The 16477-nt window shown below is 38.8% G+C and overlaps 1 protein-coding gene across 3 annotated transcripts in view; it reads right to left on the reverse strand.

Moving 5' to 3' along the window:
* Positions 1-16477, reverse strand: part of HHAT (hedgehog acyltransferase) — a 183027-nt gene that overhangs the window by 60314 nt on the left and 106236 nt on the right. For all 3 annotated transcript variants that reach the window (XM_050972690.1, XM_050972689.1, XM_050972691.1), the window contains one exon: positions 12615-12816. In XM_050972690.1, the coding sequence (XP_050828647.1) occupies positions 12615-12816 (202 nt within the window). The remainder of the gene's footprint in view (positions 1-12614; positions 12817-16477) is intronic.

A 16477-nucleotide genomic window follows, 5' to 3' on the forward strand; every position in this document is an offset into this window, starting at 1 on the left:
GAGTAATAGGCAATCTTCCACACAATGCTATGAATAATAGTCATGTATGAAAACAGAGACTGAGATTTTTCTCTCAAAATTCTGGATGAAAACTAGGGCATGATAGGAAGAAGTAGAGAATATAAAAATTATATAAATATTCACAGACACAGACAATTGAGTTAGTGAAAGAACTTTTTCCCTTTCTAGTACTTCACATCTCCAAAGCTATCCAAGGACTTCCAATACCTTCTTCTTCTGTTCACACACATAGAGGACATCCTAAGTTTGTCTCTTCCTGAAAGGCATAGTTTCAATGTATGGTCCCACACATGACAAATGTATGTATTTTCAGAATGTGTAAGTGTAGGCACACAGAGATAGCATTTGAAATCTTGCTATGAAATCCAAAGTTTAAATAAGGACAAGTTTTGATCATGGTAGCTGGAATTAAGCTACAGATCAGACAGGGCATTTTCTATCATCAGATCTACCTTTCACTCTCCCTTTGTCTATCAAACTTGTCAACTCTAAGGAAAAACCATTTTAATTAAGAAAGGTAAAAAATCCTCTACTAAACAACAGAAAGAACTGAAGATGGACAGCCCATCAGTCAGGTGGTGTTTAACTGCATTTTCCATCAAGGTAATGATCAGACTTGTTAAGCTTCTAAAGTTTGCCTGCTTTACAACCCAAAACAGTACAACAAAAACAACATAAATAGCTAATAAAGCTCTGCTACCTTTTTTGTTTTAAGGAACAGAGTTACTAAAAAAATAAACTGTCACATGCAGTACATCACCTTTTCCAGAAGTGCTGCACATTAAACACGGCAAGTTAAATGTAGTATAGACTATAAAAGCCCTTAGCCATTTATAAGGTATAAAGGAGCAGTTTATGACAGACACAGTTTAGACAAGCATTGAATCTTCACTGGGTTTTGCTGTAGCTAATTTCCATTAGCTTGGCTAGCCATTGATCCAAAAAGCAGTAAACATTTTCCTGACAGTCTTTGATGTCAATGCAGATTATTTTACTCAGCTGCTATAAAAATAAAAAAGAAAACTTTCCTTAAACATCTCAAGCCATCTAGAGTAAGCTAACTGGGAAAGTACCAGAGCAGGTAGTGTGCTCAAATTAATATATTGAAAGCATTATTTAGCAATGAAAAAGAAATTACATTGGTCTAGATAACTCATAACAACAATTTTATTTAAATATTTACAAACTTGTAAATTTTGTGAATGTACAGCAAATTGTTTACATCAAAGCAAATTTAAAAAAAAACTCTCCACACCCACAACTCTTCATTATGCCATTTAATGCTTTTAACAATATGCTCCTTTACAGCAATATAGACAACTGCTATGGATTTGTGGTGTTTCCCTGGATTTTACTGCTGTCTCTCTCTGTCCTCTTTCTTGTTGGAAATACAGCCAGAAGATAGAATGGCAATCTTGTGTTAAAATGACAATGAAACCATGGCTGCCTGGCTGAAGCCCTGGTTTGCATCCCTCCTGAGTGCTCCATCTTATAACCTCACATCAATACTTTACCATACTTCACCTCCAGTAATCACCACCATCCCCACCTCCCCCACACATTGTGAAATAAATGGACTGTAGCACTTAAACTACACCCAAAAAAAAAAAAAAAAAAATAGACATACTATCATGATACTCAGCCCAACTGCATGCAGCATGACATAGAAGGTGACTTGTAAAACATTGGCTCAGGCAACCTTTCCTGGAACTGAATGGGTTCAGGTTATGATTCCAAACCCATTCCTGATGCTCATGGAGATCAGCCTCAGACATTTTTGCCAGATGTTGGGAAAAACTTCCCTCTGCACATTGCTTGGTCTAGCGAAACTGGCTGCCATCAGAGCTCTCCCAACGTTGCAGCCTTTGCAGCCATCTTACAAAAATAAATGGTACTATCATGTAGTAGGGTACCTTGACAAGCAACTCTTATGTGTTTGAAAATGGAGGAGGAAGACAGGCGTGAAAAGAAACTGCATGGTCCAAACATTTCCATTCCTAAATCCATTTCCACTTACACATGCATGTCACATTTAGCCTCTAAGAGAAAACCAAGCCAGAAATGGGAAGCTTGTATAATGGCTGTCTCTTGAGAAAGCTGATGAAGGACAGCACACACCAGAATAAATCAGTTAGGTGAGAATTAGGAGTTAAGGTAAAGGACATGGTGGAATTTTGAGTTGGAGAGAAAATACTTATTTAATTTGCTATGCAAGTTAATTACACCACTATCAGCACAAAATACACAAACATGGCAGGAGAAGTGGCTTCAGGCAGCAGAGCAGAATTTAAAGGAACTTCTCTCTAGTGTCACTTAGAGCTACTGACAGTAAATTTGCATTTTTACAGGACTGTTCCCAAAGATAGCACTGAATGGCATGGGAAGATTAAATTGAGGGTCCAGGTAAATGCATTTATTTCTTGGAGCTAGCCAACAACAGAGAAAACGCTGTGGGGAAGACTGACCAGGATTAGTAATCCAGTCTTCCAGATGGAAGCTGGTAGTGACAGGGCAAGAGAGAGTGGCTTCAAAAAGAAAGAGCATAGCTTTATACTGGGTATTAGAAAAACATTCTTTACTGTAAGGGTGTGAGGCACTGGTTGCCCAGAGAAGTTGTGGATGCCCCATCCTTGGAAGTGTTCAAGGCCAGACTGGATGGAGCAACCTGATCTAGTAGAAAGTGTCCCTGCCCATGGCAGGGGGTTGGAACTAGATGATCTTTAAGGTCCCTTCCAACTCAAACTATTTGTAATTCTATGGAGTTGAGGAGACACCTAAGACTGAATTCTGTACAGCAGTCAAAAGTGTGCAGTCCCATACACAGTATCACACTGAAGTTTTTTACAGAAATAGATCCCTCAGTATTTTATCAGGGAAGCAAGCCAACATTTTCCTACATCAACCACTCCTAAACTTTTTCTAGCAAAAGTGGTGGCATCGTGGTGATTTGGCATTTCCCAAAGGCTCATCACGAGAGGACTGCCGAATCCAACTGCAGTGGCTTGTTCTGGGAGCAGGAGTGAAGCAGGACACTGGGTTAGGGAGGGCTCAGGAACAGGGGCACGTGTTTCCCACCATGCTGCAAACCCAGCTTGATGACAGAGTGACAAGTGGCAGGCAGTCTCCCCTGACAAACATTAGCTGGTAACTTCTTGGCAAACACTCATAAGACTGAAAACATTTACATGTGCTGCATTTGCAAAACATCTCATTTATAGAGCTGTTCTGGGACAGATTAAAGAAAACTTCTCCATAAAGTCAGTGACGTTATCGAGCTGGCTTATACTGAAAATACTTTAACAAGTCCCATGTAATGGAATTAAATTTCCTGCAATTTAAGCAGGAGTCTATCTTCGTGGAGTAAAACAGAGATTCACAGCATTTATATCTTTATGAACTCCCCATCCAGAGAACTGATGATCCAAGCACATGGTAAAACAAGAGTGTGTGATAAAATTGGAGAAGCAGCTGAATTATCTCTTATGTGAACATATGCACTGTAGAAGAAGACTGTCAGATACTATGACCAGAGTGACATGAAACATACTTGATACTACAAACTGCAAACTAGAGGTTACATTATTCTGTTTTCATCTGCCTTTGTTTTTTAAGGATCAAGATAACCTGGAACAACTTTCAGGAGAGATTTTTTCTTTTAAAAGCACACAATATTTTATTACTATCTGTTCTACAGACTTCATTCTCTCCCACTCAAACCTGTCAGCCAAATAAGATATAGAAACTGCACTATTTATTGTGTAGAAGAAATAGAGCAAATTCACTACCATGATAATAACACCTAGTCCTGCAATATCTTTCATTGCCTCTCCTGGTGTATGAGAGGAGACTAAGTGGCTTCCTACAATTCCATCCTTTCAATTTCCTCAATGTTTTTATTAGACAAACAATGCTTAAAATCTGATGCAAGGTTGACTCATCTTTACGTCACAAAACCAAAATTAAACGTTCTTTGCAATACTCTATTATTTAGGGTTTACAAGGATTTTTGTGGGGAGGGGATGGATGGGTGGATGTTTATGAGCAAAGCTGCCCAGTACAGGAGGGGTACAGGTGGTATTCTTATGCATATCAGTAAAGAGATTAGAAAAAGCCTCAAAGTTCTTTTTACTAGTGCAATTTTCTGAGCTTTAGTTTTTACCCTCCACTAAAGAATTAAGCCCCCCTCACAACATCCATACTTTTTGACAGACAATCCTAAAGGTGCCAGCCCTCCCCAGGTGCTTTCTTTCAGAAGATGTGCTCAGGTAAATGACAAGCCAACTCTTCAATGCCCCTGAACCCCAGGGATGGCCACACTACAGCAAGAGCGAACCCCCCAATAGCCATCCTGAATCTGGGTCACCCGCAATGCAGCCATTTGCCAAAAATAACAGGACAGCAGAAAGCAGGAGCACGGGTGAAGAGCTGAAAGAGGGAGAGGAGCAGATGGGACAGTGGGAAGGGAGGCGACACATCCTGACTAACAGCTACCAGCTATTTTATCTATCTGCAGTTGGGCACGCTGAAAATGGAGGGCAGGGTGTGACTGAGCAGCTGGGGGAGCAGATGGGACGGAGGAAAGGCTGAAAATTGTGACAAAGCTCTGCCAAACAGAATGTCAATTTATTTAATTTTTAAAGTGAGCAGTAGAAATAAAGATGGGTTGGGTCCAAGCAGTGGAGCATCCTGAGTTTGTTAATACACGTTGTCAGTGGGCAATGGGTCAGAAGAGACTGCAGAAACAAAGGGAGGGACTACACGTGCTCATTAATGATAACAGAAGTCTTGCTTGAAGATCAACAGGAGCCAGGGAAAGGCAGCCCATGAGAGCCTGACATCTCAATATGGTACACATTCCTGCACTCTGAAGCTGAGGGACAGATGTTCAACAGAGTAAGAGTAGAGACTGTAGCACAGAAGAGAAGAGCAACAAAAATAAAGAATTCTGGTTGAACACATGTACAAAATATTAATTTATGAAATAATCTAAAAGAAATTGTGGAATCCCCAGGGCTGTGACTTACCAAGATAAGAACAGGCCTGCAAGAGGAAAGTGAACAATATGTACTACCAGATCTTATCCATCAATGACTTCCACACTAAGTAGAAGAATAAATTTACCTCCTCATCAACATACACTGTACCCTTCAGTAATCATGTCAATCATTCCTGTTTGTTCTGTTCTTCACCTAACTCTAACCCAGAAACATCCCCTTACTTCAGTTTGCTTCATTCTTCTGGCATTTCATTTTGCTTGCAGTTTTCCCCTCCCTTCTGCCCAACCTGAAATGTGGCTTGAGGTCATATCCCATTTCTTTTCAAGTTATATACTTTCCTTGCAAAGCAAAGGTAAAAATTAGCTCCTGGAAGGTTCACACACAAAAGCAGGAACTGACAGCATTTTTCCAAGAGACAGGATGATGCAAACAACCTGTAATTCCCTACATAACTCCTATAAAAAGAGGACCACACAATTAAAATCAAGCAGCTGTCAGTTAAGATCTATTTTCACAAATAGAACTTGATTCTGAATTTAGGAATAAATGCTATATATAGTATTTGAGAAGATACTCATCTTCTCTATTGATATCTTACTAAACATTCACTCAACAAAACGCTGTCTTGCACTAGCACCATTTCATTTTTAGATTTTCCAAAAGATCTACATTTATAGCATCTCTCAGCAAACAGCCAACTCCCCCTTCTGTTTGAAGAAAGCCTCCTACCAGCTCATATGTATCCACTACACTTACAGATGCATGTGTGGAAGTTTGACATACACACAAGTAAATTTCTGTACTTCTGCGTTTAACTCTTCACTCTCAAAGAACCTGCCCATTTATTCTTTTTTAAGTGGCAGCTTGTGAAAAGTGCAAAATGAACAGCACTGAAATGCACCATCCTCTTTTCTGTTTTATGTTTAAAGCAGGGAATTTAGCCAAGTAATGGCAGTGCACATACTCCTGTAAATGTGTCTCAGCTCTCCCTGATCGAGAGATTTGTGCACTCTTCTCTGTGTCCAGGTCCTTGACATCCCTGTTTTTGGTCTTTGGGTTCTCATTCTGCCCATGTTGTTCTCTCAGTTCTCTCATCCACAGTTTAACATTTTTACCTTTTAAATTGTAATCCAGCTGGGAAGGGATCCAACTTCACCAATCATTAGTGCTGAATTTTGACCTTGCCCCTTATGACTGTTACCAAATAAATAATACAGAGTAATAATCCCTATGGAGATATTTGACAAACACTCTCAGCAAATAAAGACCATTCTTTCCCTGCAGCAATGTTCTGCAGCTCAAGGCAGAGCAGGAAGACCAGAGTGCAACCACTCCTCGGAACTTGTATTTCTGTAATTGCTGACATCTAATTTTTAAGGCAAACCACAGAGGGAGGCTGTATTCATGTAACAGTAACAAAGAAGCACATAACCAGCATCATTCTGCCCTGTTTTCACAGTGTAGCATGATTTAGTTGCTTTTCAAACAGCATTAATGACCTAGCAGCAGAAAATTGCCCAATGTCTCCAAAATGGAAGAGGAAGTAAATAGTGCTGGTAGGTGGGGTAAATGGGTTTTGGGGGTTTTTTTATGACAACCAAGCAGCTTTGCCAGGGGCTTCCCAGCTGACATCGTTGTCTGGAGCAGAGCAGTTATCATACCAGAGAAATCACAATGGTTTCTCCACTTCTGGCATCAAAAATAATATTTCTTGCAAAGATTAGACAAAAAAAAAAACACCTCAAAAGCTAGAAAACAATAGCATGTTATCTCTGAATTATTTCTGCAGTCATTTTTGTCATTCACCACACAGAATTCTGTATCACATTGCAAATGCTTGTCCCTCTACTACATTTTCAGTCTTTGTTACTGAGTTTGAGATGAGAAGATCCCTCAGCAAAGAAAATCAGGGCCACAATGTAAGCATGTGACTGTGAGAGCACTTTTTAGTAGGGCACTCAGAATGTTATGGGATTTACTTCCATGAAGACAAATGAAACCTTGCAACAGAAGGGTGGAGAGGAGAGAAGAAGATAAAATCAAGCAAAAGCAAGAACTGCATGGCAAGAATTGCTTGACTCAGAACTATTGTTAGCAAAGCTGGAAGTCACTGGACTGACTAGGATGCATCAGGCAGCCCATATTTACCTTTGATGGTCATTCAGCATCTCAGTACAAAGCAGCCCCTTGACTCAGCTTGCTGCTTCTGAGTGCCAAAGACCAGTAGTCACAAATCTGCCCTGACTAATGTTCACAGCTAGAAGAACAAGTTTCCACCTATTTTGAGTCAGAGTATGTCTACTTTGGGTAGTAAAGATCTCTGGCTGGAGCAATGATAGGGCTGAACTCAAGGTCAGGGTGGGCAGTAGGGAGTGAGTGGCAAGCCCCTTCCCCTAGTCTGGGTTTTGACATTATGGTTGGTACCTAGTCTCAAAAAACAATTCTGCATTAGTGAATAAGAGTCTGGGAATTTGTTCATTCGTAGAAAGTGAAGCAACAAACTCAAACACAATTCTATGGCAAGTACATAAAGATGTTATGAAGAAAGTACCATCGGTAATGCTTGTCACTTAACCAAATCATCATGCTGCAATAAAAATGTGTAAGAATGATACAAAACTATTGGAGAAAAGAAAAGGCCAGACTGGCTTGACAATAGTATACAAGAGATATAAGTACTTTTTCCACCAAATGAAGTAAGAGGAAGATCAAAGCCCAGTGCATACTGAAGAACAGCTGTTAGGGTCTTCATTTGTTGCAGAGATCTTATTAAAGATTTAATCTTCCAAGGTAATCAACAAACACACCTCCCTCAAATGACTTCACAATGTTTAGTCAGATCTTGTCTCTACTGAAGAAGGGAACTTTACTGGTCTCATGGTAGTTTAAATTGAGTTATACTTGCAAAAAGACTGAAAGGAAATAATTACTATTTTTTCAATGCATATAGGACACATACTTTGAATATGTATATGGCTGTGAAATACACATAGGCACTTCCATCTTGGTCAGGCTGAATGTGTGCCCTAGCACTGCCAGAGTAATTGATGCAATTGGGTAAAACTACCCAATTGGCTTCTTTATTTCACTGCTCTTAAATACAGAGGTCCAGGCTGCCACCCCACGCTGTTTATGCACAAATACAAGTGGGAGGTTCCAAGTAGTTGAGCTCCTCTCCTTCCATTTCCTTTCCTTGGCTTGTCTCTTACACTCTGTTGCTTTGGGTGCTTTTCAGATTCCTCTCCATGAGCTAAAGCATCCAGCAATAAAATAACTCAAGGAAGTAGAGCTTTCTGCTGGGATAAAGAGCTGGATCAGCTGAGCAAAGATTCCAGCAGGAAGGCGTGAGGAGGATGAAGTGGTGAGACTGCAAGGAAGGGAGGAAAGGGAAATTAAACCTTTTCCCCTTCAACAGCAATGAGCTAAATTTTTAGATCAGCTTAATTCCCTGTGGAACCAGAGCCCAGAGGTCAGGCTAGCCAGTCAGAACCTTTACATGCTCCACACCAGCTGCCTGCAGGATCACTGAACAATGCATAACTTATTATGAATAAATGTAGACATTTTAGTGCATCTAGGAGAACAAACAGGGCAAACAAAATTAAGCAGAGGGAAAAAAAACAAGCAAAAAATGTCTCACCTCACCCAAACTATGGAAATAGTTTGGGTGAGGTGAGACATCTAAAATTCTGCTTTCTGGAAAGCTGAGGATACCAGTTGTCACTGACACCATCTTTGGTGCACAAAATAATGGTGATCTTTTAACTATAGACAAATGTATGGAGTTCATTCCTCTGGGGAAGATAATAATCTAACACACTAACAAAGTCTAATCTAAACCACTAAGAAAAATATGGACATCATATAAAATGCTTCCCCTTTTGCAAAGGGGGCTGAGTAAGAAATGACAGCATATTGAAATGGACTTAATTAGTGCACCTCATTGCAGCCAGAAATGAAAATGTAGAAATCAAAGTATTCTATAATTAAAAAAAAAAAAAAAAAACTTACAAGGATAGTAAAAATTTAAAATATGCCATACCTAAAAAGTAGTTGGTTTCCCAAAATGAATTGCTTGTGGTGTATTTAGTTTCTTACCAAATAAATCTAAAAATAAGATCTTAAACTAGAAATTCATCATAGTATGATTTTGAGAAGAGAGATCTTTATGTCTCCATTTAAAAAAATCTTACTAGACTGAATGACATGTTTTCACTTAACTGAAGAACTAAAAAGATAAATGTTGCTATTTCAATTTAGATTAAAACATTAATTTTATCAATCTGCCAGCTTCACTCCCTTTGCTACATCTTCCTTTTAGATAATCTCCAAATATTTCTTTTTCAAAAAGCCATTGATTTAAAGATGTTGCCAGCTACTCTAAGGTGTAACTCATTCTAAATCTATTTTTATACCAAGATCTAATTTTTTTTATAGATCTGTTTTTCTATAGATCATTCTTCTTAAGGAAAGAGAAGGAAAAACTTGAAATCACTGGGAGAATGTTAGCCATTAGCATTTTCTTTCATAAATCAGACATATTAATAATTAAAAGTCAATACAAATTCTGTAATTGATTTCAAATGAGTTACTACTTGAGCCTGTTCATCTGTAAGAAATTAATATAGAAACAGTGAAGCAAAGCAGTACCCTGCTCAGTACAGATCTAAATATCACCTGAAAAAGTAAGAAAAAAAAATCTGACAAAAACACAATGAAACTTCTCCCACTGAATATAAAGTTCCCAGATTCACCCTATCTTAGGAGGGCTAGAATTTATTGTTGTTTTATATATAACATTTTGCTGAAATGAAAACTTTAATTAATTCAGCTCTAATTTCCTGAGAAATAAGAAGTAATCAATCAGGGAAAAAAGACATGGAGATAACTTTTCCTCACACAACTTACTGAAACACTAAAGTTCAGGAGAGAGGAAGCTGAAAAGGATGTAAGGAAGATCATCAGCTCTTCTAGAGGAAGAGGCAAGAAGCCAGGCACCAGTTTGAAACAAGTTCAAATTAAAAGTTCCAGAACCAATCTTTTGGGTCAGGGAATTTACTGTTTTCAGTACATATTTGTTTATATGCTGATTTTACTTCTCACAAATAATGACAGTGCTGCTTTGTTCATTCTAGCTCAATATGCCTGAGATAATATTTTAAACCTGCCAGACTGCTACAAAAGTGTGATTTCCCCCTATTGTGCTGGTCTCAAGTGCTGGGACTGAAACTACCTAAAATCTGCATAAATATAGGTGATATATACATATATACATATATATTTAATTAGCACAAGGATTCAGGGAAAGATGAGAGCTGAATATGCTGTATTTAGATTTTTAATCTTCCCTTTGCAAGAGAATTGAAGCAATATTGAGTGAGGAAAAAAAAAGGAGGCAGTTTTGATACCATTCTTGGTACTCTTAGAGATCAATTTCATATTACAAACAGAGAAAAATTGAAATTAAATTCATACCTCTAGATTATTTTATTTTTTACTAAGCACCTCCTGCTCAACTGTATTATATATCTCAAGTTTAAGAAAAATATATGAGGAAGTTTGCTAAACAGAATGGGTTAAATAAAGCATAAACCTGTGCTCTGTATTTTTTCAAAAACACTTCTGCTATTCTGAAGACAAAAATAGACTTTCCTTTTCAAAAATAGCTCTCAAGAGCCAACACAGCAACTGAGTGAAGCACAGCAATGCAAAGGATTTCAACTTGTCAACAGATGAAATTTAAGTGAAAAACCCATCCCCTAGAAGAGGGTCTTCAACACCACAATGATTAGACCTGCAGCACCCCCCCTGACCAAGACAGGATTATAGGAATGTTTCCAACAAACAGATAAAAAGGGGGAAGAGGAAATTTATACAGGACACTGGGAAATTTTAAGTTTTTTTTTTTTTTTAAATGTGGTACATCTCAGAGAATGTCATATCACTCTACCCCTTGATAAGGAAAACGCAAAGTCCAACCACTCATCTGCCCCCCAGTATCTGCATTCAAGAAGAACATGGGAGGTAGAAGAGTGAGGAGAGAACAACAATGAGTGGTTTGTAGCTCACGTTCTTGTAGAGAAACCTTCAAGGCACAAGGCAAATCTTAACTCAACCATAGCTGCAGTGAGATCTGCCTCATGCACTAATGTAAATGCCAAAACTATTCATATTAAAAATTCTGGCTTCAGATTTATTTCAGGAAAAGATATGAAAGGGTCTTCTAAAGAAGGTCTACAACAGACACATAGAAAACACTGGATAGGCCTTTAAAAACAAGGGATGAAAACAAGGTGGAGGAAAGGAAGGAAGGAAAGGAGGAAATTTTTATACAAAAATAACCCTACTGCCAGCATCAGTTAGCTATAATTGGAACTATGTGTTAGAAATTAATCCAACATATATAACCTCACCTTTATAATGTCATTAGCATTGTAATTTCTATGATATTTAAGAACTTAATTCCCTGGGAGTTTTATTAATATTTCTAATACAGTGACATCACATACAAAAAGCAAGCCCCTACACTTTTATTTCCTCCTATAGCTGGATGCTCCTATGCTTTCTTGCAGTCCAGAGACAAACATATGCAGCTGGTCAGATGGTGAAGCTCAGTTTCCCCCTAGAGGGAGGATTTATGGATCTGATAAATTAATTCTCTAGGAAGGTAAAATCTGCTTCCAGACTATCACTGCAATTGCAGTGATGGACAATTGGGCGATATAAGGTAGCACTGGCTACTAAATTACTGAGCTGTAGCAGCTGCCACACACAGGGTGCCACAACAGTGAGAACTGAAGTGGGTAGGATGGACAGCCAGCATCATTCCTTGAGCATCAGGACTCCATCAGGCTGCAGGCTGAGTCTCCACCAAAACAACAATATATAGGAGTATGACTTCTGTGCAGTTATCACTAGTAAGGAAGACATAAAAATTAGTCTTACAAACAGTTATTGGAAGATTTGAGATTTCTGCAAACCTGCAGATGAAAACGACCATCAAAATTTAAATAGTGGTTTTTGCACCTAATTGCACATCAAAGTCAATTTTGTCCTTTGGAAATTACAGCATGAAGGTCAAAAGCGTAAGTAAAATGAAAATATCAGAGGATTTCGAGGCAAAATAACATTTTCTTTACTTGGCTCTTCAGTAGCATAAGATTTCCCAGTGTAAGCTTGTTCCCAGATGCAAGCAGCTGCTACACACACATTTGTCCAGGAAACACATGGTTAGAAACATACACTCCTAATTTTAGTGAAGATGAATATTTTAAGGCCATCCTGAGTGAAATCAGAATACAAATGTTAAAACTGGCTTCTGTTCATCCCTGTACAACGTGACAAGCATTTGCTTACTCTAGGGCTGCAGAGGAAGCTTTTAAGACCATGCATATTTCACCATCTGCTTTGCTGCTACTTTGCAAAATTCTAGTGATATGAACTATTATTACCTCAGATACTGGAGGGTGGGCAAGGGAATCCTAACTTTGTTACCCATCCCTTTTAATCTTGGTTAAACCAAACTAGTAACCAGCAACTTCAGATGAGCATGGAGCCAGGAAACGAGAATATGAAATGGAGAGAGATTCAACTTACAATGAAATCTTGAATTAGTGAAATGGAAAGTATCCTCTTGGTGCCATTCTCCACAATTACTCCAAGCCAATTCAGTGCACCCCAGTACCACAAATAACTCTGGCCTCCATGCCAGTAGCTTACAAAGGCAAAAGTGAGGGCTGTAGATAACAGTGTTCCAAGCAAACTGGACTGAGATCCTCCCATTGGAACATAAATGTACCTGTAGGTGAAATGACAAATAAGCAGTGCTGTTAGAGATTTCACTGAAATCTCAGAAAAACATCCACCACAGAAGAAATGTGTCAATTTGTAGCATAAAAAAGAATGTGAAAAAACCTACCTGACATGCTCTATTTACAGAGCTTGCCCTATTTTCTGCAAAGCTGTAGATCACTTCATGAAATATGTGCATGTACCATTTGGCAAAAGGACAATTTTATGGTCCTGGGAACTCTGCATTAGGCAAATATAGAGCACAAACTATATTCTCAAAACTGCAAATAGCAAATATTCCATTTTTAAAAATTGGAATAGTTCTAAGTCAGCTACAGAAATTACCTCTATTCTTCATGTGAATTTAAATTATAAGATTGTTAACAAAAAAGTTTAAAACATTATATAAAGTGACATACAGTCACATCCCATAGACTGTTTCCCATATGTCAGAAATGTAGATGCATGCAAACACACTGTATTACTAAAAGGTTGTAATTTAAAATATTTCATTAAAAATTATGTGAGCTGTAAATACTTCCCATCTGGTTCTTCTATTACACTCTCAGGATCATGTCAGTCTGATGACCTTTGGAGGACTCATACCAAAAATGCCTGGAAACCCATATGAAACACTCTCCATGCAATTATATTCTGCATTTAAACTGAACCCAGAAGTCATAACCTTAGTCATTAATTGATGCTTATAAGTGTCCAGAAAGCAGTGCTGCTTCAGAAAAAATACCAGAAGCATTGGGATTCTGAAAGCTGACACTATTTTGTGGGTCATTTCACTTGCAGCCTGAAGAGCTACATCCACTCCCATCATTTCCTGATTAAGGCATGACCCCTGGCCAGACATTGTCTGAAAGAGTTGCATATTTCTGTCAACACTTTGAAGAAGCCCATCAGGCAGGGGAGTCACCACCCAGCTCATGGGTACCAGCAAGGAGATGTGGTATCAGAGAACCACCACTGACAGCTCTCCTCAGCTGTCATTCCTTTGGCAAGAAAGTCTGTACTCATATCTGAGACTATTCCTACTTGCTAAAATAATTCAGGGATTTTTTTATTTTCCAGTGAAATTTTTATCTCTAGTTATCAGTTTTCATATTCAGGGATAAATATAATTTTAAAAATTTAAAAGGGAAATTAACACACTGTTTGTTCCTAATCTTAGGAAGTAAGAAAATAAATAAAGGGCTAAAATACAGTGATGAACGTAATTAAAGGGTAAACAAAAAGTCATTAAAAAAGCAAGTGTCAAATGCTCTAAATTCTTTCTTAGCATAACATCAATACACCTTTTTAATTCAATCTGCTACAGGGAACATCTGATTACATGTTTTTCAGTATAGGTGTGCTTTTTCACTAAGCATATGAAAAACAAATAGAAATGAACACCAATAGTTTATGTTTTGCTTTTCTTCTCTCTCCCCTTCCTATGTTTGAACAGACACTTGCAATTGCAATCAATTAACCTAATGGCAGAGGGGTTTATCTCAGCAGTCTGCAAGCAGTGAATGTCCTGCAGGGCTGTGGCACAGAGGGTAAAGAGAGCAGAGCTGCACAGGCAGCCTCCACTGGCAGTGGCATTGCCAGGAAGAGCTCAGCAGCATCAACATATTTGTTCCCAATCCAGCTCAGCTTAGGTTGGCCTGAAGGGCTTTCAGCTTAGTGTGCAGAGAAAAATGGGCTATTTTCTGATTTTTAGTGTTAACAGCAACAATAATAATTGAGCAGCAACAACTCCTAACTCTGATTAACGTTAAAGGTTAGAGAAGTTTTAGCTTGTAGGGAGGCTGATGGCAAATGTGCAACTGAAAATCCACTACCTGAAGACCTGTTTGAAGAAGGACAGAAGCCAAAAGGAATAAAATCTTTACTAACAGTCTGACCTTTCCCTCCAGTACTGTGGAGAGTCTGCCTCCCTGGCCCAGAGGAGAGCAGAAAGCAGAGCCTCTCTCCTTCCCTGCTATGCCAGGAGGAAATGGACAGGCAGCTGGCTGCCATTCCTTGTCACAAGGGCAGTGGCCACTCTCAGATCATGTGTCTTGCCTTCCCCTGTCAGGGCAGTTTTACAGTCATTACACAGGATTGATAGATGTTGAGTCATTTCTCTGGAACAGAGTGAAGAGCAATTCTGTAAGTTCCTGTATTTTTCACTCAGAAAAATCATGTAAAAAAGTCATTACTACATTACAGAACACATCAGGGAGAAAAAGTATTTGCTGCCTTCTCATCCATGCACATCATACCCAGTGAAGTAGGTGGCACACACTGCTGCCCTGGCAGGCCTGCCACAAGCAATAGGCAACTCAGTGTGCAGCAGGGCAGAGCCTGGCTCAACACCAGGCACTTTGTGCTCTCTGATTACCAAAACACTCCCATAGCCAAAACTGTCTTGCAAAACAACCATGCCAGAACTCTCATTGCTGCAAAGATGCATTTTGCTTGTTTTAGAACAACCTGCTAGTTTAGAATCTCATTTCTCTATACTTCCCCTGTGTGTTTAGACAGAAGAATACTCATTTGATTACAAAAAGCTGCACAAACACTTAAGTGTGAGGGAGAATGACCCTGGGAAAAGCATTATTTAGCCAGATGATAGAAGAAATAGATTAGTTCTTTATTACCATCTACAACACAACACACACTTTGTAACTAACCATTTGTTGTGTTTAACCTTGTCCAGCAGCTACACCCTACACAGTGCCTCATTCACCCTTCCCATTGGGAAGTAAAGGAACCTCTTACAGTGCATTCACAAAGTTGTGCTGCTCTCCACTTTAGTAAGAAAATCTGTGAGGAGGGAAGGAAGGAGGCAGGGAATGAGTTTAAGGAGTAATGGCTACTACAAATCGATGTCTTTTATAGCTGCACACTTCCTAATTTTTCTTCTTCTTCCCAATGCTTCCATCTACCTGCACTCTTTCCCTGCAGTCCCTTTGTTCTGTAAACCCTGCACTTTACTCAGGGTTTACACAAATGGAGAGGTTGCTGTAGAACATGCTGACCTGCTGCACCATAAGTAGAACAGCATTACATAAATATCTCATTTTAAGCTTCCATGCAGCTTTTAAGATTATTCCCATTTCTAATCACAGAAAATCCACACAGAAGTTCAAAATCCCTGGTTTGGAGTCTATTAGCACATAAAAGTAACCATGGGTACTCATGACAGCCTAATTCAACTCAAAGGAACACCCTTGTAGTAGAGTTTCTAAACAGCTCTTGAACACATGACATATTTATTCTACAAGTGTAAGGAGGGCAGAAAAGCTGAAAAATGTGGCACCAATATACAACAAATTTATCTTAACTCACATAGAGAAAAAGAAAACTCAGCAGTTACTTGCTGGTAAATAAGCCAAAGACAAGAGTAATAAAGGAAAGCAGCAAAATATTTTGCAAGGAGAAAAGGATGTTGAATTAAGTAGATTTGAGGGTAGTAATTGGTCATGTCCCTCCAGGTTGTGTTAAAGGGATGGCCAGCAATGGTGGCCCTTAAGAGCCATAAAAATTACAGACAATATTAGACCTGTTGAAAATGATTAGTATCAAAAAAAATGCAGTCTAGGTAGGTGAGCATTTAAAAATAAAACATTAACTTAGGGGGCCAAAAGTCAATCACTGCCAGAGCTTCAAAGGAGAAACTTGAAGGCAAA

Source organism: Serinus canaria, chromosome 3, assembly GCF_022539315.1.
Source record: "Serinus canaria isolate serCan28SL12 chromosome 3, serCan2020, whole genome shotgun sequence".
NCBI lineage: Eukaryota > Metazoa > Chordata > Aves > Passeriformes > Fringillidae > Serinus > Serinus canaria.